At 40.9% G+C, this 26,810-nt stretch overlaps 1 protein-coding gene across 2 annotated transcripts in view; it reads left to right on the top strand.

Annotated features, from left to right (window-relative positions):
• slc41a1 (solute carrier family 41 member 1) overlaps nucleotides 1–26,810 on the top strand; it is a 37,428-nt gene that overhangs the window by 5,411 nt on the left and 5,207 nt on the right. For both annotated transcript variants that reach the window (XM_034287577.1, XM_013138163.3), the window contains exons 2-6: nucleotides 1,049–2,218; nucleotides 16,192–16,299; nucleotides 24,551–24,622; nucleotides 25,163–25,307; nucleotides 25,439–25,585. In XM_034287577.1, the coding sequence (XP_034143468.1) occupies nucleotides 1,748–2,218; nucleotides 16,192–16,299; nucleotides 24,551–24,622; nucleotides 25,163–25,307; nucleotides 25,439–25,585 (943 nt within the window). In that variant the 5' untranslated portion in view covers nucleotides 1,049–1,747. The remainder of the gene's footprint in view (nucleotides 1–1,048; nucleotides 2,219–16,191; nucleotides 16,300–24,550; nucleotides 24,623–25,162; nucleotides 25,308–25,438; nucleotides 25,586–26,810) is intronic.

Here is a 26,810-nt window from a genome sequence, read left to right as displayed (position 1 = left end):
CTACACAGTCATCCATTGACATCAGTAGGCCACGCAATCATCTCTCCTCAAACGAACAATAGCTAACACGGTCTAGCAAAAGCACTCTGTAATTTCCTGGTTGCTAACACTGAGTTAGCAACCACTGTTTTTTAAAGCAAGAAAATAAACAGTGAATAGTTTAGGAAATCAGTGTGCCATCTAAGTATCTTTTTATGTATCAGGACAACTGAGAAGTAGATCATTTTGCCTGGTACAACCAATCATGGTTCAATGTACTGGAGTTGGCTGTGTAGGATTAAAAAGGAACATGTCATTCACAATATAAACATAACGCAGTCCAATATGCATCAACTGTGATGCAACCAGGGCAGCATGAACCAACTACCCTCTGGAATGCTGCTGACATCTTATAGAATCTATATGTACATAATACATAGCGATGTTTAGATTGTATTCTATTGCTTAGTTTTCTGTTATAAGAGGAATACCCTACAATAGCACATTGTACCAATTGATGTAATGGTTGGATTGTGGCAGGTGAAAAGAATGTTTCATCACTTTGAACCTCCTTTACAGGTTGCAGTGGCTCAGTGGTTAGGGAGTGTCCCTAGGCCAGACACTTTACCCTATGTTTTTTCCGGGGATGTTCAGTACTTACTGTTAAATCACTTTGGATTAAAGTGTCTGTTACATTATTAAAATGTAAATATTGGAATGAGTATAGAATTGTTTAATGTAGTCTTGTAAGACTTAGGTCTAAAGTTGCTGAGAAATAAAAATTAAAGTAACAAGTGTGACAACCAACCCCGGTCTTCCATAGCATACCTGTCCTGCAGTATCTCAAAATATAGTAGGCTATCATCCAGTGGTGGCTACCAAATAAATTCGGTAGGCTACTGCCATGGACATTCCAACGTTGCTATTAGCGCGGAATCTGCATTTCTAGGGCAAATATACAGACTGAGTGATGTTGTTGATCAGATGTGAATTCCATGTAAATGAGACAGAAAGCACAACATATAATAAATAACGTATTTTAAAACTGATTCTAACTCTTCTCTTCCAGGTGAACAGCGATTTAATCGCTCAGAAATACTTACCCGAAGTTCCGAAACTCAATCCGTGCACTACCTTTAAATACTCCTCGTAAAAAACTATCACGTGTTGTAAGGTGATCCTTACCAGCTACCAACACCCACAGTCTGACTGCGGTCAGAGTGCACGGAGAACTGCACTGCACTCTTGGAAGATTGAAAAGAGTCATAGGCTATACAGAATAGGCTGCTGGACCGTTAGACTTTTTAAGACCAACTTTTCTTTGTTACATATTGTTATAGATTATAGTGACAGAGAACAGTGACCAATTCGTTTGTTTTTCCTGTCTTTATAAGGCTATTGCTATCCTTACTATTATTCGAATGTTTATTTCTTCTATACGACAGTCTACCGTGCGCATACAGTGAATGGAGAACATACTCGAGCTTCTCCCGAAGCACCGGCAAGGTCTTACGTGCGCCTGGGGGAGAGCGGCGACCCACACCTGCCTTCGCGGACGCACGTGTAGTCTAGTTGCCCCCTCAAATCTTTTTTTTATCACTACATAATCTCACGTTCGTGACCAGACCTGACTGCCAATCACCAGCATTCTTTAATGGGATAAATTATTATTAAAATCCGATCAGGGGAATTAAACTTAAACGTCCCTGACCTTTTTGCCTTATAGCCTATATTTCTCACGAGGTATATTGTCCCCAAAAGCTTCCGCATGGTACTTTGGTCGAAAGAGCAAGACAAACCGTCGGACACCGACATGTCATCCGGAGCGATAGAGATGAAGAAAGAGGTGGTTCCACCCGCGTACCTCCAATCCAACGGCTCCGTGCACCCGGCCATCCTCACTGACGACCCCGAAGAGATGAGACTGGAGGAAAGGGGCGAATACGAGGTCACGGAGGTTACATCGTTCACGGAAAGGTCTGGTGAACCGGGAGGTGAGGAACGGGATATAGTGGTAATAGACTGCCGAGCGAATGCAAAGGGACAGCGTGAGGAAGACGCTCTCCTGGAGAACGCCAGCCAGAGCAACGAGAGCGACGACATAAGTACTGACCAGAGCCCTGAGCCACCAGCGCCGTTGAATGAGACTTCGTTCTCAATCGGCCTCCAGGTGGTCTTACCGTTCCTGCTGGCCGGGTTCGGGACGGTGGCGGCGGGTATGGTTCTGGACATCGTTCAGGTGAGTAGAGAGTGATTTTTAAGTTGTGTTCGTAACCAAATGGATATGGGTAATTACCACTTGAGTCGTCGTGATACAAACTGAATGCATTCACATGCTTTTAACTAATTGACAAAACTGATGTCTAATGACCAACAATAAACGATGAACAGAAAGTACCTCTGTCATGCTTGTTAACAAATTATAGTGTTTTATAATTAATGTTTTATTGTTACATATAACTTCCAAAGAAGCAGTTACCAGGTAATATTCAGTAGGTGACGGGTTTGCGACTAGTAACCAGTTGTATCTGGTCTACACACTGTCCTGCCAGCCAATGTGATTGCTCAGATCTGAGGTGGTCATAAGAAACCATGGTGGTATTTACAGTACATAACACACCCCTAGCCTTTTACCCCTCTTGCACATGCGGGTACAAGCTCTGTTCATGGGAAGGGGAGTGGGCTTGAGGGCTATGGGCCAGTTTAATACAAATTATTATGTTGCTTTATCTGACATATTTGTGAATAGTGCTCAGTATATTATGTAAAATAGGGATCTTTTAGCAGTAGTAAAGTCAAACATGCAGCAGAAGCCTGGCAGGTGAAGGGGCAAATGTGTGATTTTTATATATACGTGTTGGCATCTTTAGTATCTATACTACCATTCAAAAATTTGGGGTCACATAGAAAATGTCCTTGTTTTCCATGAAATAGGAAACATAGCAAAATGAATTGGAAATATAGTCATTGACAAGTTTTAATTTAAATAATAATTCTGTCCTTCAAACTTTGTTTTCGTCAAAGAATCGTCCATTTGCAGCAATTACAGTCTTGTAGACCGTTGGTATTCTATTTGTTCATTTGTTGAGGTAATCTGAAGAGATGTCACCCCATGCTGTCTGAAGCATCTCCCTCAAGTTGGATTGGTTTGATGGGCACTTCTTACCCACCATACGGTCAAGCTGTTCCCACAACAGCTCAATAGGGTTGAGATCCGGTAACTGTGCTGCCACTCCATTATAGACTGAATACCAGCTGACTGCTTTTTCTCTAAATAGTTCTTGCATAGTTTGGAGAAGAATAGACTGACGAGTTTCAGAAGAAAGTTCTTTGTTTCTGGCCATTTTGAGGCTGTAATCCAACCCACATGTTCTGATGCTGAAGATACTCAACCAGTCTAAAAAAGGCCAGGTTTACTGCTTCTTTAATCAGCAATTTTTTTAACTGTCCTAACATAATTGCAAAAGGGTTTGTAATGATGAATTTGCCTTTTAAAATATATATACTTGGATTAGGACTGATGGTTGCTGATAATGGGCCTCTAAACGCCTATGTAGATATTCCATTAAAACCAGCTACAATATTCATTTACTACATTAACAATGTCTACACTGTACTTCTGATGAATCTGTTGTTATTTTAATGTTAAAAAACAAGGACATTTCTAAGTGACCCCAAACTTTTGAACTAGTGTATGTGTGTGTGCGTACACAAACTGACATCAGCTCATCAGCATACAAATAGAACCCTCTCATCAGGCTAACCTGTCTATCCTTAGATCAGGTAGGGGTGTAGCAGCCTGTCTCCCCTCACTGCTCCCAACTCTCTCAATGAGTTAGCTTAGTAAACTCCTGAACCCACCCGAACACGCAATTGTCCGATGTCAACTGACAACATGCCTGGTATTTACTTTTAAAATGCATAATAAATGATCATAACATTGTACAAAAGTGTAAAGCAGACCATAGTAATTAAATCATCTTCAGAAAAGATGTCAGTATAATTGAGTAAATACAATTTGTATGACAAGAAGCATCATTCACCCATGTTTAGTCTATATAATGCCATTGGTGTCCAAGATATCATGTGATATATGTTCGCAGACCAATCCACAGTCCCGTCCACATTTCACATTTTGGAAACAACAACACACCATATTATAGAACAGGTCAGGCAATAGTGTGTGTTTCTGCTTTAAAGTATGGTGTTTATTTCAGCCATTGTAGCTGACCAGAATCCAAAGGACACAAACAGCAAGAGCACAGCTGAATTGAGCCACAGGAATAACAATTCTACTAACTTATAATTAAACTCTTTCCCACTTTCCTGTTGACTTGCCTAGTTTTAACTGTTTATAATATATGAACGGATGTTTGTGTTGGTACATAAAAGATGACCTATATGTGTGTAGGTTGCTAGGTTGTGTGTACATGCATGTGCACGTGTCGTGCATGCATGCAAACCATAACTGCATGCTAGTTCATGAATGTGTGTCTGTGTGTTAATGTTTGCTTGGTCTGTGGCTCTACCACTACATGCGTGTCACCTTGTGTGTTACAGCACTGGCTGTGTAAAAATACTGTCCTGGATGAGGGGGGCTGACAGGTCATATATTTCTTTAAGGTCAGCCTCTGCTACAGATAAAGCTAGAGGTGTCTGGTTGCTGGGAGACCAAGCGCTGGCACTGACTTCCCATTCCGATGCCAACATGGTGTACCCCAGGAACTCTGAACAGAGAGAGAGAGAGAGAGAGAGAGAAAGAGAGAGAACGGGAAAGGAGGGAGGTAGATAGAGAAGAAGAGGGCAAAGTATAGAGGGGGGGGGCAGAGAGTGAGAGACAGAGCAAGAGAAAGACGTTCAAGAGGAAGAAACCATTTTGTCTTTTCTAAAGGCTAATAGGAGGAGGGATTTTGGTGTTATAACTGTTATACTCTGAGGACAGATTAGTGCTTTAATGTGTTAAGCATTTTCTATGCGGTTGCCCACATCCTACTCTGTAACTAGAACACGCTCTCTCTCCCAGTATGTCTGCCTCTCCATTTTCTAATTGGTACATATCATGCTGATTCATTTGTAGTTCCCTGAAACGCACTGCTCAATACTGAATCATTTTCACTGTGTAAGAGAACCAAGACCAAAAGCTGTGATAACGCAATGATGTGTTAGTGGTGTTGCCATTGCATTTACACAGTTTTGATCATATTCAATTAATCTCTTATTACGTAATGTACAAAGTCATGTTTTCACTATTCATTCTAAATGCCTGTCTAATAGGTTCATTTTACCTGCTACCGCGTATTTCCTTTTGCTCTGCTCTGTCTCTCTCTCTCTCTCACACACACACACACACACACACACACCCTTTTCAATATCCTTCTGTGTGTGTGTGTGTGTGTGTGTGTGTGTGTGTGTGTGTGTATGTACTATGCTCCAGAACTGCTCCTGTAAGACCTTGGAGTATGGGAATTGTTTCCCAAGGTGATGCCTGAACACATTCTCCACTGTGTTCTGTATAATCTGTGTGAATTGTGATCCACCTACTTCACTTAGCCCCCCCCCCCCGCCTACACACACACACACACACACACACCCTGTCTCTGGCCCCATTCCTTCAGTCACCCAGGACAACACTGGATAGTATAGAGAAGAAAGGGACTCTAGCAGACATTGCTGGACAGTGTCCCAATACTGTCTTTCTCAAACCACAGAAGCAGGGCTGAAATGGCTTGTTGCTTCAGTGGTCCTCTGAAATGTTCATACCCTCTGAAATTGATACTTGCAGTGAGTCAGTGAGAGGACACAGATGTGTCTTTCGTTGGTCCTGATTTATGTATTTAAATTCGTAGGAATGTGAAAGGTCAAGACAGGTGCAATGGTTGTTTTTATTTTTGTCTGGAAAGATGGCAATACTTCCTGTAGAGAGGAAGTGTACCCCTCAGCCTTTGATATTTAAAGATTAGATCATGGACAAATGTAGGGTAACTTTTTTCTCTCTTGCTTTGTATAATTTCTACTGTTTGTTCGTCTTTCATTCATCTTTTCTGCTTGTTCGACTCTGTGGCGTCAGATGGCATGCAGATGACCAAAATAAAACAGCAGGCCGAGACGTGGGTTCAGCCATAGCGACTCAAAAACAGACAGACAATCTAAAAATACAGGAAAAAGTCAACAGGAAATCACTATCAACACAAAGGCTTGACACCAGCCAACCATCTCCGCCCACAGGAGGCCATTTTGGGCCAACCACATCCAGTTGCTGGGTTTTTAAAGGAGCAAGTGTGAAACCAAAGCATGGACTTGGTCCCATGTGGATCTGGTTTATTCTCACAGACTGCTAAACCATACTGGCTTCCAGCTGTATTCTCTGTCTTTTTAGAAAAAGAAAACAAAGATCATATGGTGCTAGCAACATTTTCATTCACAGATGATCTTGAAAGCTTTTATCAAAAACAATATTATGAATAGTAACAATGGCTTGCCTCATCTCTTCATTGCTGTTTGCTTTAACATTTAATTTCCTGCAAGATCATAGAGGAATGGACACAAAGAAAGGAAGCTAGTGGAGTTTATTGAGACCAAGCCATGGCAGAGTGCAATGCAACACTGTCCCACATATTGTATGATGTCCCTGCCCCTATCCAGGATGGAACAGTTGATAAATATTCAAGATGAGAGGGAGGTCTGGCTTCTTACGATGAATCAATATTAGTTATGGTTTATGGTATTGTAGCTGAGCTAAGTGTTAGTGTTGAATGTTGAGTGTTACGCTTATGGTATGTTTGTATTTTTTGTTGGTTTGTGAAACACTCCCCCCATTCAGGTTTCCCCCAAACTGTGCAATTTTTAATGCAAGTGTGAAGGCAAAAATGGGCTCTGCCGGGTCAATTTACAGGTAGGGTTGTACAGAAACAATTATGTTAAGGTGTCTGTTTTGTTTGGGGTGTCCGTGCTTGAAAAAAAACATTAGTTTTGTAATTTATAATATTATTGTAATAACATGGATGCTAACGTTTTCAGTTTGCGAAATTGTGGTTATCTACTAACATTAACGTTCCACCTACCACATTGTATGCTACATAGAACACGTAATCCTCATTATGCTGATGGTTCATGACAGAACTTTAATAGCCTTAGTCTGCTATAGAAAGGCCATACAGTACCATACAAACACACTTGGACATAATGATCATGTCGAACAAGCAGACCATACTCTGCAAACAATTTTGGACATGCAAGACCATATTTCTCAGGTCCGTGATGAAGGCTACTTGCACATTTCTCCAGTTTTCAGCTAGATTGGTCCTTTGTCTTTCTAAATTCAGTTGGCAGATGATAATGTTGGTAGACATGCATTAACCACATGACTTAAAATGTGCTACTCACAATGTGATGTAAGCAAGCTGGCTCCTATTTATGTTAGCATTTGTTTCTGAAGCTAGAAGTGTGTACTGACGTTAGCTGGCTCCATTGCTGTTACAAAAAAGCACATAAAACAAATGAGATTACTCAAATCCTGTTGCTAGTTAGCAAGTTCACTTCTGCTGCAATGTTATTGGATGGTTAGTTTTCTCTTAAAACTTTGATTGGAAGTTGTTAATCATGGTTACGGATTTGAGACAACGCGTAGCCTACTGCTGGAAGATATTCTGTCGAAAATGTTTGCCTAATTTCTGATGGAGTATTGTTTTTATGTGTAAAGGTGGGCTTTAATGCAATTTAATTTAATGCAAAAAGTTATTTTTCTTGTTATACGGGCGGAAAACAACATTTAGATGGCCCAGCTAAATTTCTATGGCAGACTTATATTTGGTTTATGGGAATTTGGCCATTACAGAATAAACATGCAAACACTATGATTACTGTCATACATTTTTAACTAGGTGTCAAAAATTTGACACAGTCTGTTTAAAGAAAACTGAACCCTGCATTATCTTGGCCTATAGACTACTTTCAGAGTGTCAAAGTAACTAATTTCAAGATAAAAAAGTGAAATTCTCCTTTAAAGGGATAATTCTACCAAAAATCATATTTGGCCATAATTCCCCATACCTTGAGTTGTGTCTGAAGGGCCATGGTGTCATAATCCACAATAAACGGTTGTTTACTTCTGCCCCAACCTAAATGTAGCTTTATTAACTACCAGCATTGTCACAATTTACGAATATCCATTGATGCTTCCACATCATGGTAAGCCACAATTTGCACAACTCTGGATTGCTAAATGGCAACTTGTACAACTTAAAATTGATTCTAGCAGGTCCCTTACACATTTCTTGGCATACTGCCTACACACGGAATGCTCCAATATGGTTGATAGATAGCTAGCATACATAAGATTGTATGGTTGTTTTTCCCTGAACATTTTTGCTCTGGGTTAGATTAGATTCAACTTTATTGTCACTAAACAGTACGAGAACAGTACAACGAAATGCAGTTAGCATCTAACCAGAGGTGCAAATAGAAGAGGGCAGGACATTTACAAGTATTAAGTAAAGTGTATGTTACAAGTGGAGTGTATAGACAGGGTTGGGTAGGTAACTTTTTGATTACTCAAACTCAGTAACATAATCTGATTACTTTGAATTACTTTTAGATTACTTTCATATTAAGAGGCATTGGAAAACAAATAGGAATAGCCTATAACCAACTGAGCACCTTTTGCGGGATCAATCAATGTTAGAGTTTACATAGCTAGCCAAAAACAGAATTAGCATTTTACCTTATGGGTTGTGTAGGCTACAATGCCTTTGGAAATGGGTTTCTATACCATTGCTTTTTACTTCAATATGATTGGGCTACATCTATACATTATAAGCTAAAGGTCTGTCAGATATTCAGTCATTCAATTAATCCAATAAACCTCAATCTTCCAGAATCTAACTTTTTTTCTGAAAATAACCCAAAATCGAATGATGCTTAAGCCTGTTCTGTTATTTGTTTTATACATTTTTCATGTTTTATTCATTAATTGCTTCAAAACATTGTTGAAAAATAAATGGCAATTACTCGACAAGGGTATTGATATTTTTGTCTTTAACAATTAAGATATCCACAGCCAATGATAACCAATGAACACAATTTTCAGAGATGCAAAGCAAGCAGAATCACATGGCCTACCTGTATGGAGGAGTTCATGTGGTCGCGTCAAATGCAAATAAACATCCTTTGGCAGAGTGCTTCCCAACACACCTTTTCTCCTCAAATGTCGTGGTAAATTCCATATAATGTTTTATCTTGAAGGCAGCGCCATGTTACAGCTATCTAACAAATAGTTAGTTGCCTAATCTATTAAACAATTCCTGTGAAAGTTCTTCGGTGCAATTCATCCTGGCTGGGTTGTTCGGTGCACATGACAAATAAACCTTGAAAATATTAAAATATATAACACCAGGTAGGCCTATTGAATATCACTGTTCTGAGAATCGTGCGTCGAGTAGATAACTAAATAACATTTTATATGACTCGGCTAATATTATCAAAGATATGCTCTGTTTTTACCAGACATCCAACCAACCAAAACCGAAGAAATTTTAACTAGCGCTTCCTCCGTCAAAACTGATTATGCGCGTCCACCTTTCAATAAGGTATATCTGCAGACCGCAAGTCGGGGGCGTTACTTAATATGGGGGTTCTTGAATATTAAGTTACGCCCACTGAATATTAAGTTACGCCCTCTGAATGTTAAGTTATGACCACTGATGTTCGCCATTGGTCCGTTTAAATGGGGGTGCCTGAATATTAAGTTAAGCCCACAGATTTTCACCATTGATCAGTTTGGGGACATCCTGGTTTGACACACAGTTCGACGCTAGGTTTTATATATGGGTATGATTTCATTACGTTAAGTGTGCTAATGGAGGAAGAAGAGATAACAAACGTTACAACTTTATCTCAGAGTCCATGTGAATTCATTCAATATCTTTTGTCAAGATATAACACTAGGTTAAAGCGGTTCAAGCACTGATATAGAAAACAAAAGTGTATTTGCTTTGACTACATGTTGAAAAAGCGCTGTAGTCTGATTATGCTTGTACCAATTATGTAAAATTAAATGGCATTTTCCAATACAATTTAATTGTATTTTGTTTCAGGATTAAAATTGTTTGATAACATACAACTGAAACAGATTATTTTGAAGACTGAAGTGCCTCTAAAAATAGTTTTAAATGTTTTGGTTGCAGCCAAGAATGAGACACTGGTGGTTTAGAAAGCTGCTGAGTGCAGTTATAATACAGACTCATGCATACATACACATGCACAGTCATACTCACTATGCCAGCCATGGTCAGTTTTTCTTTGAGTAGCCATTACTTGATAATATGTGATACAGTAGAGGGCCATCATTAGGAGGTTAATGGTTGAGAATGCTGCTTATTGACCTGCGTGAAGTTGGCCCCCCCACCCAACGCAAAACGTTGTTAAACTATGCTCAATCGTTTGTGCTCCGTTTATGCTGGTTTGTGCTGTTTCGGTTTTTTAGATATTAAAATAATATTTTTGGGTCATTCTGAGGTCACTCAGCCCCACCACATGCTCCAAATTCACCCAAAATAGTCTCGTTTGTTTGTGCTTCGTTTGTGCTTCGTTTGTGCCGGTAAAAGTTTTGTTTGTGCTGTAAACAGTTTTAAAATATCAGAAATATCAGAAACTTTTACCGGCACAAACCAGCACAAACGAAGCACAAACGAACGAGACTATTTTGAATTTGGAGCATGTGGGGGGGCTGAGTGACCTCAGAATGACCTAAAAATATTATTTTAAAATAAAGAAAACCGAAGCAGCACAAACGAAACTTTTTGCAGCACAAACGGAGCACAAATGATTGAGCATAGTTTGACGACGTTTTGCGTTGGGTGGGGGGCCAACTTCACGCAGGTTGCTTATTGCAGTTACAATATAGTTGATCTGAGCTCTACATGTTAAAAAGTGAAACAGGCCTCCCTTTTGCACAAGTTTATACAGTATTACCATGTATGTATTTTCCATAGATTCAACATATTACACAAATGTGAACATGTTGTGTAAGGTACATTGTGCGGTGGATCTGTGAGCAACAATTTCAGTGTCAGCTAAACTGTTCTGAAGGTCCTATGCTGAGACCTGTGGGTCCTGCTGTGTAGATCTGACCAGTTTTCATACAAATCATTGTAATGGTTTTTCCTTCCTTTGATTTGCACTGTTAAATTTAACCTCAATGTTCTAGAAAGTTGAAATGGGTAACTGGAAGTGTTGAATATTCTATAGCCTGTTGCAGAAAGGTGGCTATTTTCTTTTTGCTTCATGTAGAGGTCAGGTCAACATCTGCTTAAAGAAATATAAATTTTTCTGGAGGTGCCTGGAACAAGCAACATTTTTATTCTAGAGTAATGAGACGGTTATGGACTTAAAACATTGTTGGGAGGAATATAAGTGTTACATGTCTTGGAATTGATTATCTGAGGAATAATTTAACCCTTATCCTAAAAGTTGATTCAATAACATAAATTAGATTTAAATAGAACAGGTCCAAAAGAGCACAACAGACATTACTAAAAGTTAATTAATGTAGTCCAAAAGCATGAAGTTAATGGCATAACCTAAAAATACAAAATTAAATGATATGCCAGTTAGACAATTAAACATTTAATCACCTGATCAAATATTCAAAACATTACATTACAACACTGACAAAACGCAACTGTTTCTTTATGTACTGTGTATTCAGCTTTGCCCAGATTCTGTAGGCTTTTCATCCTATCATGTTGTATGGCCAGGTGAACACTTCCAAAACACTGTCCAGTTCTACTGAACACTTCCAAAACACTGTTCTACTTTTTACACCACTGCATAGAAGATGGCCATGGCAAATTGTTATATTGTTTACATGTCTAAATAACCACAACGTAGTGTAAAAGAAGCTTAAAAATAAATGGATCTTCCCTGCTTGCATGTAGTAACAGGTGTAGGATGCATGTTTAGTTAGTTAGAACGTACCCTAACTGACTAGAGCTACCTCCTTGCTTAGCTAGCTATCTTTAAACCTAGCTATAAGGGTTGTCATGTTTTCTGTTTTCAAGCCATTCAAATCTCAGGTTCAAAGAATTTAGTAGATAAGCGATCTTAGTGAACACATTAACTATTCCTAAATATATAGCTATAGATTGTCATATGGAAGCACTTACCCAAATCTTTGATCCTGTAATTCTTCCTTCATAAACGCATGCACTAAATCAAAAACACCACACCAGTGGAAACAGTCAATGGGCATAACTTAATATTAAGGTACCCCCATATTAAGTTATGCCCCTGACTTGCGGTCTGCAGATATATCCTCCTCCCACCTTTACGCGCATGATGATCACACACAACTGAGGCGCGCAATTCATATTTTGGTTCAAATAACTATGTTTTTATAACATTAAATAATAAAATCAAACATGTCATAATTATTTATTTTTCAATTGAAGTAATCCAAAAGTAATCATATTGTTGGTAATGTAATTACAGTTACTGTTTTTACTTGTAAACCGTTACTCCCCAACTCAACACAATACAGTGCCTTCATTACACATCATTTCTAAATGACCAATGAAGGCAAATAGGGGAGGGCAGAAAATGTACAAATGTACAAGTATTAGGTATATCTATGTGCAAGTGGAAATTAATAGTTGTGGGATTAGGCAAAAGCTATTACAAATGGCAATTCTGACTGTTGGAGGTGTAAGTTAGTCTGTGCAACTGAAATGCAGGGATAGCAGCAATGAGGTAGACATGTGCATGTAACACTGCGAAGACAAAGTTTCACTGCATCTCTGGTTTTACCAGTCAAGCCTGACCATGATGAATTGAGCCATTGCATCCTCAGCGTGATTTACCCTGCACATCATTATTTTTTGCCACTCGCAGACTGATAACTTGTCAGTTTGGTCACCTCCAAAGAATGGTGGCTTTGAGTCAGACCACATTCAGCTTAGATTAATCCACCCCTCCAGGGGAACACTGACTTGGAGACTGGGACTGATTAACACTGGGATGGTGCACAGTGTGGAGACCAGTGGCGATGGGCTCACTGATCTGTTTTGTTAGGTCTGTGATAATACCACGGAGGGAGCTACATGTGTAATGGGGATGGAACTAGCAGGCCATTAACCAACGCAGGTTGGCCAACTGTATTACCATTGCTAACCTCTACGTGATCTACTTGCCTAACCCTCCCAAAACTAATAGGTGCGAATAGTAGACCTCCAGCCAAACTAAGTGCAACATTAGGCTTGAAAGGCTTCATACTGGTAATATCATAAGGGCTGACTCTATCATCACCATCCTTGGTTCTTGACAGTGGATCAAAAGGGAAAAAGTATTCAGTATGTCTGTACTGTAATTTGGAGAAACCACACAATAAAAAAACAAAACCTGTGCTGCAGTGCTTAAACAGCATGTATATTAAAACTCTTATATGTATTCCCTCAAATTCAATTACAGTGTGTTAGAAAAAATATATATAATCACAATACAATACCGTTCTGTACAATTACACATGTGAAAATATTTACTATTCAGAACAGACAAAACATTATGTTAATACTTTTCATAAGAAGGAGCCTTATTTTGAAGTTACACAATTACCATACATTGACGTTAATGATGTGCTTATCAAATGCACTGGCATCTTTTAATATGATCTCTTGGCACACTTGGCACTGCATCTGTGAGAAGAGGGGAGCGATAAGATGAGGTGACGGAGAGTAGCGCGCCTCCCGGGGATCAGACAAGACCTGATCTGCTGATCCGAACAGTCTGTCCCTGCGTTGTCTAGTGGTTTCATATTATTGATGGCCCGAAGACCAGGACCTTCACCTGGAACCCATCAGTTTACTGGGACCTGATAACACTGGAAACAGGTTTTCGTAGGGGAGGTGCCCATGCACCGCATCAACTCCACTTCCACTGATAACCAAACAAGAAAGATCAAAAACACATAGTGAGCAATCATGTCACTTACAGTGAATTAGAAACGATATATGTCTATAGTTTTAATTAGGTCAACATAATGAATTGTAGATATACTGAATTAGCTATATAATACAGAGTAATTAGGTTACGCAAACAATGCAGAAGAATAACTTCTAAATACCCATAAAAAATTTATAATCAATTAAACAAAATGAGATAACACAAGAGGATGTATTACTATGTGCACTAGTAATATGTTAGAGTGAATTAATTAAGTCCAGGAAACGATGTAAAGAATACATGGGCTTTTCACCCGAGCAATGGTTGACCAGCAGAGCTGCAGTACCTAACTCTGCAACCTGACTCCCTCTGTCCACATACCATAGTCTATCTGTGTCTGTTACTCCATGACAGTGGCTGGCCGTCTTCTGAGTTCACAGAACTGGGGCTGCTCGTTCAGGGTTTAGGGTGTTGTTGGCTGGGATCCACTGTTCCATTGGGGACAACAACATATATCACAGCAGGAGAGAAGAGGAGAAGGACAGTGGGGAAAGGGAGGGAGGGAAGAGGTGGACATTCATGGAGGGGGCAGGGAGAAATGTGGCGAAGGGGGTGATACAGAAATTGGGGGACAGGGAGAGGCTAGAAAGAGAAGTGGCTTGGTGTGAGAAGTGACATGTTTGGTGTGTGGTTGAGGCCCTAGGGGAACCAGATCCACGGGGCAGAGGGCCAGGAGGTAGAGGCACTAGGAGAACCAGATCCACGGGGCAGAGAGCCAAGAGGTAGAGGCACTAGGAGAACCAGATCCACAGGGCAGAGGGCCAGGAGGTAGTGGCCCTAGGGGAACCAGATCCACAGGGCAGAGGGCCAGGAGGTAGAGGCACTAGGGGAACCAGATCCACGGGGCAGAGGGCCAGGAGGTAGAGGCACTAGGGGAACCAGATCCACGGGGCAGAGGGCCAGGAGGTAGAGGCACTAGGGGAACCAGATCCACGGGGCAGAGGGCCAGGAGGTAGAGGCACTAGGGGAACCAGATCCACGGGGCAGAGGGCCAAGAGGTAGAGGCACTAGGAGAACCAGAGCTGGGGTGGCGAGAGGCCAGGAGGTGGGGGGGGGGGGGGGCTGCTGGGGTCGGTGCAAAGTCATGGTTGCTTACAGACAGAGAAGAGAAATGTTAACCTACAGTATTACCTCCACCTATACTGCTGATGAAGCAATGCTGTATTGCATGCTGTAGTGGAGGAATCTGTGTGCAGGATAATGATATCTAGCTGTTACTGCCTCTGGCAGGAGTATTGATTTAGCTGTGGGCTATTGATTTAGTGCAAGGGGCCAGAGGGACTGGCCAAGATAAGCACTTTCTCTGTTAATGGATCAATGTCCCCAGCCTATGCCTCAAGACCAGCTTCATCCCCAACCTCATCCCCCAGCGTTTGTCTGCAATACCAGCATTTCCCCAGCCTAAACCTCATCCTCTAACCTGTTCTCCACTCCCTAAACTCAATGCTGAGGGTTCACCCCCCATGCCTAACCTCATCCCCCAGCTCTATCCTCCATGCCTAACCTCATCCCCCAGCTGTATCCCTCATGCCTAACCTCATCGCCCAGCTGTATCCCCCATGCCTAACCTCATCCCCCAGCATTATCTCCCATGCCTAACCTCATCCCCCAGCTGTATCTCCAAGCCGTGACATTCACACAGCCTTATGTCCCAGCTCTAACCCCAAGCCTGTACCCCTGACCCAGGCGTAGAAATTCAAACTCCACTGTTTCTCAGCCATGTACCACAAAGTCTTCATAACCTAGGTCAGTTTAGCCTTTGTTCTATTCTGCTGCTCTTTCTACTGCAGCCACTGGACTGAGGGAGAAACATCAGAGAGGCCCTTTACCCCTGTCATCAGTTCAGGGAATTAATGAGACCATCTCAAGGCCTGGAAAACAGCCAGAGTGGAAGCCAATGTCATTAGCTCCCATACCACAGAGTTGTGGGTTTCCATTAGATTCTACAGCACCTCAGCTGCCTGAGAAATATCAGAAAGAGGGTGGTAAATAGTTGAATGCTAAGGTCACAATGACTTTGCTCCTGTCCACAGTGAATAATGGGATTTTATAATTACTTACTGATAGGTGCCTCCTGCAGTCATGCTATTTGAATTGTAATGATACAGTAACGTCTATTTGAGTTTGAGTGTAAATGTTTAAAGCCCACAGGAACATGTTAACAGTAGTGAATGTCATGTTGATGTTGTGTCATCGTGTATCTCTGTGGTGGTGTTGCAGCACTGGACAGTGTTTACGGAGGTGACGGAGGTCTTCATCCTGGTCCCGGCACTGCTGGGGTTAAAAGGCAACCTGGAGATGACACTGGCCTCCAGACTGTCCACAGCGGTGAGTGTGGGATTTGTGTTTGTCGTCCGTTTGTATGCACGCACACTCAAACCACTCACAGGAGATAGAGCATATCTCCTGTTTCTGTAGAATGAGGCAGATTGGTGTAGATGCAGGCCCCCCTAGACAAAACAGTAGGGAAGCAGAAATGCATTTGGCCTCAGTTAACAGTCTTTGGTGGGGTTGGAGGATCACACTCTCATACTTCCAGTCTTAGGAAAGACCCCTGACACTTCCAGCGCCCACTGCAAACAAGATGGTGAACAGTAGTAATTTGAAGGTAAAGGGTATTTTTCCTTTAGGAAAATTTTTGTTCTTTTTATCTTTTGCCCACTTTGAATCTCCAAAGTGATTTGTCAAAAGACCAAAGTCAGATGTCAGCATTGCTAAATGTTATTCATTTCGGGTTTTAACCTGACCTAAAAAGCCAACATTCTTCTAACTTCCCTGTTCCTATCCTTGCAACTAAACCTGCCCTAGGTGTCACTGAATGTGTTTGAGTTTGGTGTGGTTTTCTACAATCAGTTTGGACACTGGACTGTTGACCTGTCTCCTCACCAGACCTTACAATGTCTGATTGTGAGAACATTTGTGAGAACACAGACATTCTGACATCTTACACCTACAATCAACAACAAAACTAACCAAACTAATAGCCAATTTTGTGTGCCTTTCATCTGGGATTATTGTTTGACAGTATTACTTAGTTTGAAAGTATCAGAAACAGCCTGTCACAATACAATGTGACACAACAGGGATGGTACTAAATAGTGCAGTGCTAACAAAGTAAAATTATACACTATATAAATCTAGCTATCTACTGTTGGTTATTGAATGCTTGCTAACTTGTTATGAGTATTCACAAAGCCAACTGCCTCCTGTCTTGTTGCTATAGTGTCTGAAGATTCATGTAGGATTTTACCAGTGTGTGTGTTTTTTTGTCCTCCTTTGCCTGTCCAGTACTTGTAGACATTTTATTGTATTTAAGTGCATCCAGTTATATACAGTTTCTGCTTGGCCCCAAACACATGGGCTCCACAATGCTTCTAGCATACAGAGCATATCACTCCCTCTTCGTTATGTCTGAGCCACCCGAAAACATTTTGCCATTGAGCATCAAAACTATTAGAAGATCTGGGAACCACATAAAAAATCACTCATCAAGCTTTATAATGAATCACAGTCAATAGTATTGTTGTTTATTTCCATTGTTATACTACGTTCTTGTTAATTTGACTTAACACATCAGAGCTGTAGGCCTATATATTACCGCCTTGTTGCATTGTTTTTTCCTCCATTCTTGCCTTGGCGCCACATCATTTATCGCCCTCTCGACTTCCTTCAGCTGTAGGCTACTTGGCTATGTTGCTTGTGAACAATCAGCGTCCTCACATTCATATGTCTATATTTTTAGTGACTTAAATATGTTGGTTATATATTTGTACACTGTATATTGCATATCAAATTGTGTTGGGTACAGTAGCCTACATACCCTAAATTGTCTTTTCACCGGTCATCTTTGTCTGTCTCGCTAACTCTATTGAAAGAAAATGGGATTCTATGGACGTCATCTGAAACGTTAACAAATGTTATGTGTATTGTATGTAGTTCAGGCGTTACGTTGTATTTAAATATTTTGACATGCTTGGGTGTAAAAGAAAACTAGGATCCCCCTGTTTTTCAGACGTTACTCATCTCCGGGACGTCAGGACCGGTAAGGTCCTGCATGCAAGGTTGCCAGATCATTGAAATCTGCACAAACACTGTGTCTTCTATAGCCTACATCTCTATCTGTAAATCGACTTGCCCATTAAAAATAAACTAATTGTCGGGGAAACCTACCCACCTCGCAACGCTGCCAATATGATTTTTTTTTTAATCCTACGGTCACATTCGCTGCTGTATATCGCCGGCAGGCTATTTAGCGTATGAGCACAAAATTATGTTTTACTATGCTGACACAGAGAGGCAGTGCGAGATTTTGGGAAGGCGGCCGTTTTTGAGTTTTATATGCAGGCAAGTCCCTGCCGTGTGGTGCTGCTATTTTTTATAAGACAAGAAATGTGAATCCCCGTGTCAGTGTTGTTTTGTTACTTTCATTTTTGCCCCTCCATTACGCACTCGCTACCCACAAGACCAACACATTCTTTCGGTTGGTTTGTGTGAAATCAGGCTGACAAACATAGCAGAATGTGATAAGCTTTTCCATCAATTTTTCTGTTTTTTCCTGTCATGTAGGTGAACTGGGTGTTGGGCTTCCATTATAACAATCAGGTGATATGTATTGTGTTTGGAGTGATGTTGGCCTACTCTCCTTCCACCTGGCTATCATTTTTCTTGGAGGACCTTGGCTGGCCCCCAGTAGGCCACGTTTCTTTCCATAGAATTAGTCATTATAAGCGGATTAAGACTGTTGTAAATTTCCTAATGCGCTTATAAAACAGAAAAAGTTATTCTTAGGACCAGGGGCAAAACTCCACCATCACATTACTTGTTCTTATGTTTGCTCTGCCTGAAATGGTCATCCTTGTCGGCTAGGGGTTGAGGTGAATTGGGGCAAATTCACTTTCTCTCCCTCTCCCTCCCTCTCTCTCCCTCTCTCTCCCTCTCTCTCCCTCTCTCTCCCTCTCTCTCCCTCTCTCTCCCTCTCTCTCCTATTTCTACAAACAGTTATTTTAGTAACTCTCTGTGATCCTTATATTTCTGAGCCTAATAGACTGTAGGAATAATCATATTTAGTGGAAGACTGCATGCAAAAATGATCACATTATCTACCACATAGTGGTAAGTGTCAACTTAATGTACTCTTCAACATACATAATGGGGTTATGCTATGAAGGTTTCAATTATTGTTCCCCTTGGGAAAGATGAGCAAAAAAGACATAAATGTAATTGTTGTTTATCAGGCTGATGTTACATTTGAAATATTGGGAAAATCTTACGTGTAATAGAAGTAAATATATTAAAAGGAAAAAAATCTTCATCTGGGTTTCGAATTTTCTCCTAAATGTGTGTAACGATTATTGGCACCACCAGAAAGTCTTAAAATGACTGTCTTCTCCCAGCTATGTATTCATCTGAGTCATTAGGAACTCTTACTCTTACTGTATCTGCTTTTCTATCTTTCTCACTCACTCATTCTCCTTTTCTCTCTAACTATTGCAATACCTATGTTTATAAACATGGCAATTGACTTGAAGTTTGCTGACCACTATAGATGAGCTCTCTCTTCCTGCCTGTGTCATTTTAATACAATCAGAGTGCTCACACTTCCTGTCCGTCTCTTTATAATACAATCTGAGTGGTCACTCTTCCTGCTTGTCTCTTTATAATACAATCAGAGAGGTCACTCTTCCTGCTTGTCTCTTTATAATACAATCAGAGTGGTCACTCCTCCTGCCTGTCTCTTTATAATACAATCAGAGTGGTCACTCTTCCTGCCTGTCTCTTTATAATACAATCAGAGAGGTCACTCTTCCTGCCTGTCTCTTTATAATACAATCAGAGTGGTCACTCTTCCTGCCTGTCTCTTTATAATACAATCCGAGTGGTCACTCTTCCTGCCTGTCACTGGGAGTGATCAAAATAACAGAAACACCACATAGAAAAGGACAGTTTCGAGGTCTGACTGTTATTGACTTTCATTTTTAAAGTAACGTGAGTCAACTAACTAAAATATAAATCAAATTTATAAAATGCGTCTGGTTGTATCAGAGCCCGGTGTTGACCCAAATGCACGACACAGGAGGCAGGAACAACCGTTCAGCTGTTTCATTAGATTGAATCGACAGGCAAAGATCAGGTAGTGGGCAGGCAAGGGTCCGGTACACAGGACTAAAAGGCCAAGGTACCGACTGACAGTGAGCAGGGAATCAGGTCGTTAAGCAGGCAGGGTTTCTGTAACAGGCCCTGGGAACACTGAGAATAACAAGAAACGCAGGAGCGACTTGGAGGAAACACACAAGACGAACGGCAACTGGAACAAGCAGAGAAGACAGATTAAGTAGGCAGAGATAACGAGGGGATGGGAGACACCTGGTGGGAGTGAGACAAGACATCACAGGTGAACAGAATCAGGTTGAGGGCGAGACAGGTTGTTTTTATCTTATTTAACAGGTAATACATTTAAATTGTAGTTTATTGACCAATCATTTACATCTAGGTAGAAGGATAGCCACTTAGAACGGAAAGGTGGCACAATGTTCATTCTGTTTTTGAATGACAGGGTCTGCTGGAAGACTTGTGTGGACACACTATAGAATGACTTGGGATAATGATGATCCACAATCCACAAGTGTACTATGTTTTATTAACTTGATCACAATATTGCACTCATTTATTGTGTTGTGATGCTGTCTGCAAGCCAAGGTGGCATACCTTTACAGTTCTTAATCTAGACTGGCACCATAGCCTTTTGAGCTGTGTGTCTTATGTTTTCACTTCATGTGCCGCTACTCTGCTGCCTGTCATCTGTTCCACTGTGTTCATGTAGGTCAGGTTGTAATAATGTCTACAAGCCCAAAAGCCCACATTGATATTTTAATCTGCTCCTTTTTATTTAGCGGTACGGGTCTTCTAGTCCGGTCTGAAACCACATCCTTGTGCAGTGATAAAAAATGTGTTTAACAGGTGCTTACTTGGAGTTTGAGCAAGAAAGCAATCATGACAAATGTATATGTTTTGTTCCGAAGTTACAACCCGGTTTACAGAAAAATTGGGACACTGCATAAAATGTAAATGAAACCAGAATGCAGTGATGTACATTTGAAATTTACAATTGAAAATAGTACAAAGACAACATATCAAATGCTGAAACTGAGACATTTTATTGTTTCTTGAAAAATATATTTAATTAGCATTTTACGCAGCATCCCAACTTTTTTGGATATGGGGTTGTAAAATACAGTAACATACCAAAATGTGAAACAAATCTCAAATTATATTGCATTGACGTAGAATCAGCTATGAAGAAAATGGCGGAAGAAAATGGCAATTCACCTATTGTTAGTACATTTTCATATTTCTTGTTATCGCAAAAAGTCATATTATTACAAAACAAAGGTTTCTGCTTTTAATGCTGCTTTTGCTGTATTTCTGTGTGTTAAATCATTCATTCGGGCAATGTTAATTAAGCTAACTCTGGGATGGGCCAGAAGAAAACAATGGGTTATTTTGGATAATGACACTATGGGTCTTCAGACACAACAGTGTAAGGGGAATTTCACCTATATTTGTTTTGACTAACTGACCTTAAAGATGAATGCACTGACTTGACGGTATGCTTTGGATATGAATGTCTGCGAAATAAAAAGACTACTGCAGAACTGAGAAGAATACCCAGAGGAGAGGTTTGAGAAACCCCGGTTCAGGTTTGCGGATCTGTGGAGTGGCAGCCTAAAGGTCAAGAACAATGAAACGTTGATAAATGAAAGTCTGGTTCTAATCCACAAGCCAACTAGCTAAAACTAGGCAGTGTCCTTAAGCAAGTGCATTCCACCCCAACTGCTCTTCTAAGTCGCTAAATGACTAAAATGAGTAGCGTGACCTGTCCTTATTCTAATCTACCGGAAGCCATTTTAGAATGTATTTCCTGGAACTTGTTAGTTATAATAATTCAAATGAATACTAGTACTTTTGAAAAGAGTACTAATACCTACGGAAAGCTTGCTGTATGTAACACATCCTGCGTCTGCCTGTTCCCCACTGTCCCCTTCTGGGCACACACACTGGCTTGCTGACACCGAGCCACGGTCATGGTGGCTGAGTTAGGGCCTCTTCAGTTCTGCTGAGGCATTAGCGTGTTTTTTTTTGACACAGCTGGCTAATCAGCGGTAAGATCAGTGGAGGAGAGGAAGGAAGGAGAGATTGCCTTCCTCTGTCAACCCCCTACCTGACACATGAACACTGTCATGGTGAAGTCAAACCAATTTCCTGCACATTCTGTGGTAGCACTGTGTGGTTGGGAAAACAGTCTCGTAGATGATCATCTTTGTAATGACTAAACTCTGCACTGCTGTATAGTTTTTTTCTAAATGTTCTAGAACAAAATATCTTATTACAGGTCGCCAGGAGCAGGAGAGTTTTTTAAATTCATAGATCATATTGTGGCTGTTCTAAAACAAAACAAGTTGTTTACACCTTGTTCAGTTACAATATGTCATAATATTAATGTTATTATTATTTATAATGAAATATACATTTGCTAGTTTCAAGAACAAAATAGTCATACAGTATCTCACAAAAGTGAGTACACCCCTCACATTTTTGCAAATATTTGATTATATCTTTTCATGTGACAACACTGAAGAAATTACACTTTGTTACAATGTAAAGTAGTGAGTGTACAGCTTGTATGACAGTGTACATTTGCTGTCCCCTCAAAATAACTCAACACACAGCCATTATGTCTAAACCGCACCGATATCAAATATTTGCCAACATTTGAGGGGTGTACTCACTTTTGGGAGATACTGTACATATACAGGGGGGACAAAGTAGGTAGGGTAATGATGTCCTCCCAGAAAAATAAATTAAAACACAATTCTACACATTTGACTTATCTTTTTCATCTGGCCAAAGATTAACAAATAAACACTTTAGACAGTCACATCTATTTATGCCATAGTGGTATTAAGTAAAACAGCACAAAGTACAAAGCTCTGTATTTTGGAATATTACAAAACCACTGGATAGATTCTAGGCTAGTATTTAATATAATAGACAAGATGTAGCACAGAGCACCATAATACATATTACTCCTAACAGGTTTAGAGGGCTAAGGATTGATAGGCTATTTTATCTTACAAAAGGCTGGGCCAGCTATGGTAACGTGTTAGCTACTTGTTGCACTATGTGCTGTGTAATGCTATGCTGGCTACATATACACAAAAATAAGTTAGTATTGCTATTATTGCATCTAGTGCATAATGCAAGTCAAAATGCAAGCGGTAATTACCTATTCATGATCTCACAACTGAAGAACTTTGGAGGACACTTCTAAAATCTTTGGGTGACGTTTGTCCCTCTGTCCTGGCCTTTGCTCATTTTCAAAGGAGATCGAGGATAGGAAAGCAAAGAGAATTAAAATATCAGAAAATGTGCTTGAAGTTGGACAGTCCTTCTCCCACATTCAGTGTGGCCAGATGGGTAAGTTTCCCGCACAATTGGGGCTATTTTTAATGACAGTGTGCAGGCAAAAATGGGCTTGGGTGGGTTCATTTACAGATAGGGTTGTATAGAAAAAAATGTGTTTGGGTGAGTTTTTGTGGAGCCCGCGAGTGATTGTGCAGTATACTGTCACTAAAATCTGGCAACCCTGCTCGCCTTCTCACTGGGAAAGACATTTGGTGGATAAAACAATAAATATAATGTTCTGTTTTTACAAAAACAAAAGCTAAATCACTTTAAGTAAGATACATGAGAATCCTTAATTAGTGTTATCGTGAAGAGGAGGACATATTTTGACTTGCCTTTATGTCATTTCAGTTGTATAAGCCAAATATATGCTTGAAGTAGGAATCGTCAGTATTACCATGCTTTTTCTAGAGCCCTGCAAACACACAGACACACACACACGCACAGACACACACATACAAACACAGACACAGACCTAGTGGCCATTAGGATGCCTGTGAGCCTAGTGGCCATTAGGATCATAGCCTCTGTTGGAAGGCCACTTGATGCTTGAGACCATGAATGAGAAAGAGTGTGTGTTAGTGTGAAGAGAGAGGGAGATGAGATAAGTGGAGTCGGCCGCCGGGTGTTAGGGGTCAGAGCTCCAGAGCTCCTTTGTCTAGAGAACTGACCCCTGATTGTTTTGCCAAAATGTGCGCACACACACTAAAACATTCACATTCTTAAGCACACACATGTTCACGTGCACGTACACACTTGTACACATTGTCAGTTTTATGATTAAATTCAAACCATGGTCAGGCAGTTTCTGTGTTATGGTTGTATTGTGGTGGTCTAATGGTTTCTTTGTTATGGTTGTACTGTGGTGGTCTAATGGTTTCTTTGTTATGTTTGTATTGTGGTGGTCTTATGGTTTCTTTGTTATGTTTGTATTGTGGTGGTCTGATGGTTTCTTTGTTATGGTTGTATTTTGGTTGTCTTATGGTTTCTTTGTTATGTTTGTGTTGTGGTGTTCTTAAGGTTTCTTTGTTGTGGTTGTATTTTGGTTGCCTTATGGTTTCTTTGTTATGTTTGTGTTGTGGTGGTCTCATGGTATTTTGTGTCTCTTTATCTGTAGGCTAATATTGGTCAGATGGACTCAGCCAAGGACATGTGGAAGATGATCGTTGGGAACCTTGCCCTCATCTTGGTACGGCCACTCTGGAACATCCCACAACAACTTCAAGGACCACCACAGAACACCATTCAACAAATTCCCAAACACAACACCACTACAGAACACAGAACACCATTTAACACATTCAAACACAACACCATTGCAGAACACAGAACACCATTCAACACATTCAATCACAACACCACTGCAGAACACAGAACACCGTTCAACACATTCAATCACAACACCACTGCAGAACACAGAACACCGTTCAACACATTCAATCACAACACAACTGCAGAACACAGAACACCGTTCAACACATTCAATCACAACACCACTGCAGAACACAGAACACCGTTCAACACATTCAATCACAACACAACTGCAGAACACAGAACACCGTTCAACACATTCAAACACAACACCACTGCAGAACACAGAAAACTAAATAAATCAAATCACAGTGTGTCCTCGTCAGGGGACATTCTGTTATCAATCGTGGACCGTGTCAGACACACTCACATTCAGTACAGTCTAGGGTAACCTTTCCCTCCCCCTGCCCTCTCCTAGGTCCAGGCCACGGTTGTAGGCTTCCTGGCGTCCATCGCTGCAGTGATCTTTGGCTGGATCCCAGAGGGGAACTTCAGACTGGGACACGCTATCCTTCTGTGCGCCTCCAGTGTTGCTACTGCATTCATCGCCTCTTTGATACTAGGTACAAGGGGCCGTCCAAACAATACTGTTGAACTGTACTCATTCACGTGCGCATGGTAACCGTAGATAAAATTTAACAACAGGTTTTATAATGATTTGTATTTAACATGGGACCACTCCTCTTGTCCGCAGGGATCATTATGATTGGTGTGATCATCGCATCCAGGAAGGTGGGCATCAACCCTGACAATGTGGCCACGCCCATAGCTGCCAGCCTAGGGGACCTGATCACCCTCTCTCTGCTGGCTGGCATCAGCACAGGACTGTACAAGGAGCTAGGTACCAAACACACACAGTATATGTATGACATGTACAGACACACATACACACAGAAACACACTTGGGATGCAGAAACAGGTTCTTTAAGATCCCTACATAACGTTGTTTATAGTTGAGGTGTAGAGAAACACTCATAGAGACAGTGTGGAGCTCTTATTACTCTGCTGTCAACCTAATTTCAGGCTTTGCCTCTGGCCCTCTTAAAAATAAGTATTTCAGATGCATGCAACACCTTACTGAGACACACGCTGTTTTTTATTTCCTTTAATGTGTCACCCGTCTGGCTGTTTTTGGGCAGGAGGAATTGTTCACAGATGTACCAGGGATTTCCATGTATTCATTCATGCCAGAAGAACGAACCACAGCACCATTGTATTGCAGCTGCCTGAATCCCTCCTTTAAAATGACAAGGGAAAACATTCTAGGAGCCTGTATGTCACATTTCAGTGGCAAAGTTCAAGTAATTACATGCGAAGAGTTTGGTTACCTAGGAAAATGATATCACGTATGAAAAACTGTTTAAGTTTCACTATGGCTAAGCCTAAAATAATCTGCTTATAAAAAACAGTGGTTGTGAAAGGTTTTGCAAAGTGTGTCAACAGTATGTCATATACATGTGAAAATGGCACTGAAGCGTTTAAAAACAAGTTAAATGTTTTTCCCCATTCCACCACATTGACCTTAGATCCCACCCCCACACATAAACAAACAGTTTGATAGTGGGAGACAATAACCCTTTGATAGTCCCACATTTCCCAATCACGCCCAAGCTGATTTCTAATAACACGTTCGCTATTGATTTGGAGTGTGGTTCCAGAGTGCCTGCCTCAAGTGGAGGAGTTCAAGTATCTAGGGGTCTTGTTCACGACTGAGGGAAGGATGGAACGGGAGATTGACAGACGGATCGGTGCAGCTTCTGCAGTAATGCGGTCGATGTATCGGTCTGTCGTGGTGAAGAAAGAGCTGAGCCGCAAGGCGAAGCTCTCGATTTACCGGTCAATCTACGTTCCTACTCTCACCTATGGTCATGAGCTTTGGGTCATGACCGAAAGGACAAGATCCCGGATACAGGCGGCCGAAATGAGCTTTCTCCGCAGGGTGGCCGGGCGATCCCTTAGAGATAGGGTGAGAAGCTCGGTCACCCAGGAGGAGCTCAGAGTAGAGCCGCTGCTCCTCCACATCGAGAGGGGTCAGCTGAGGTGGCTTGGGCATCTTTTTCGGATGC

Source organism: Esox lucius, chromosome 17 (genome assembly GCF_011004845.1).
Source record: "Esox lucius isolate fEsoLuc1 chromosome 17, fEsoLuc1.pri, whole genome shotgun sequence".
NCBI lineage: Eukaryota > Metazoa > Chordata > Actinopteri > Esociformes > Esocidae > Esox > Esox lucius.
This window is presented reverse-complemented; position numbering and strand designations above follow the sequence as displayed.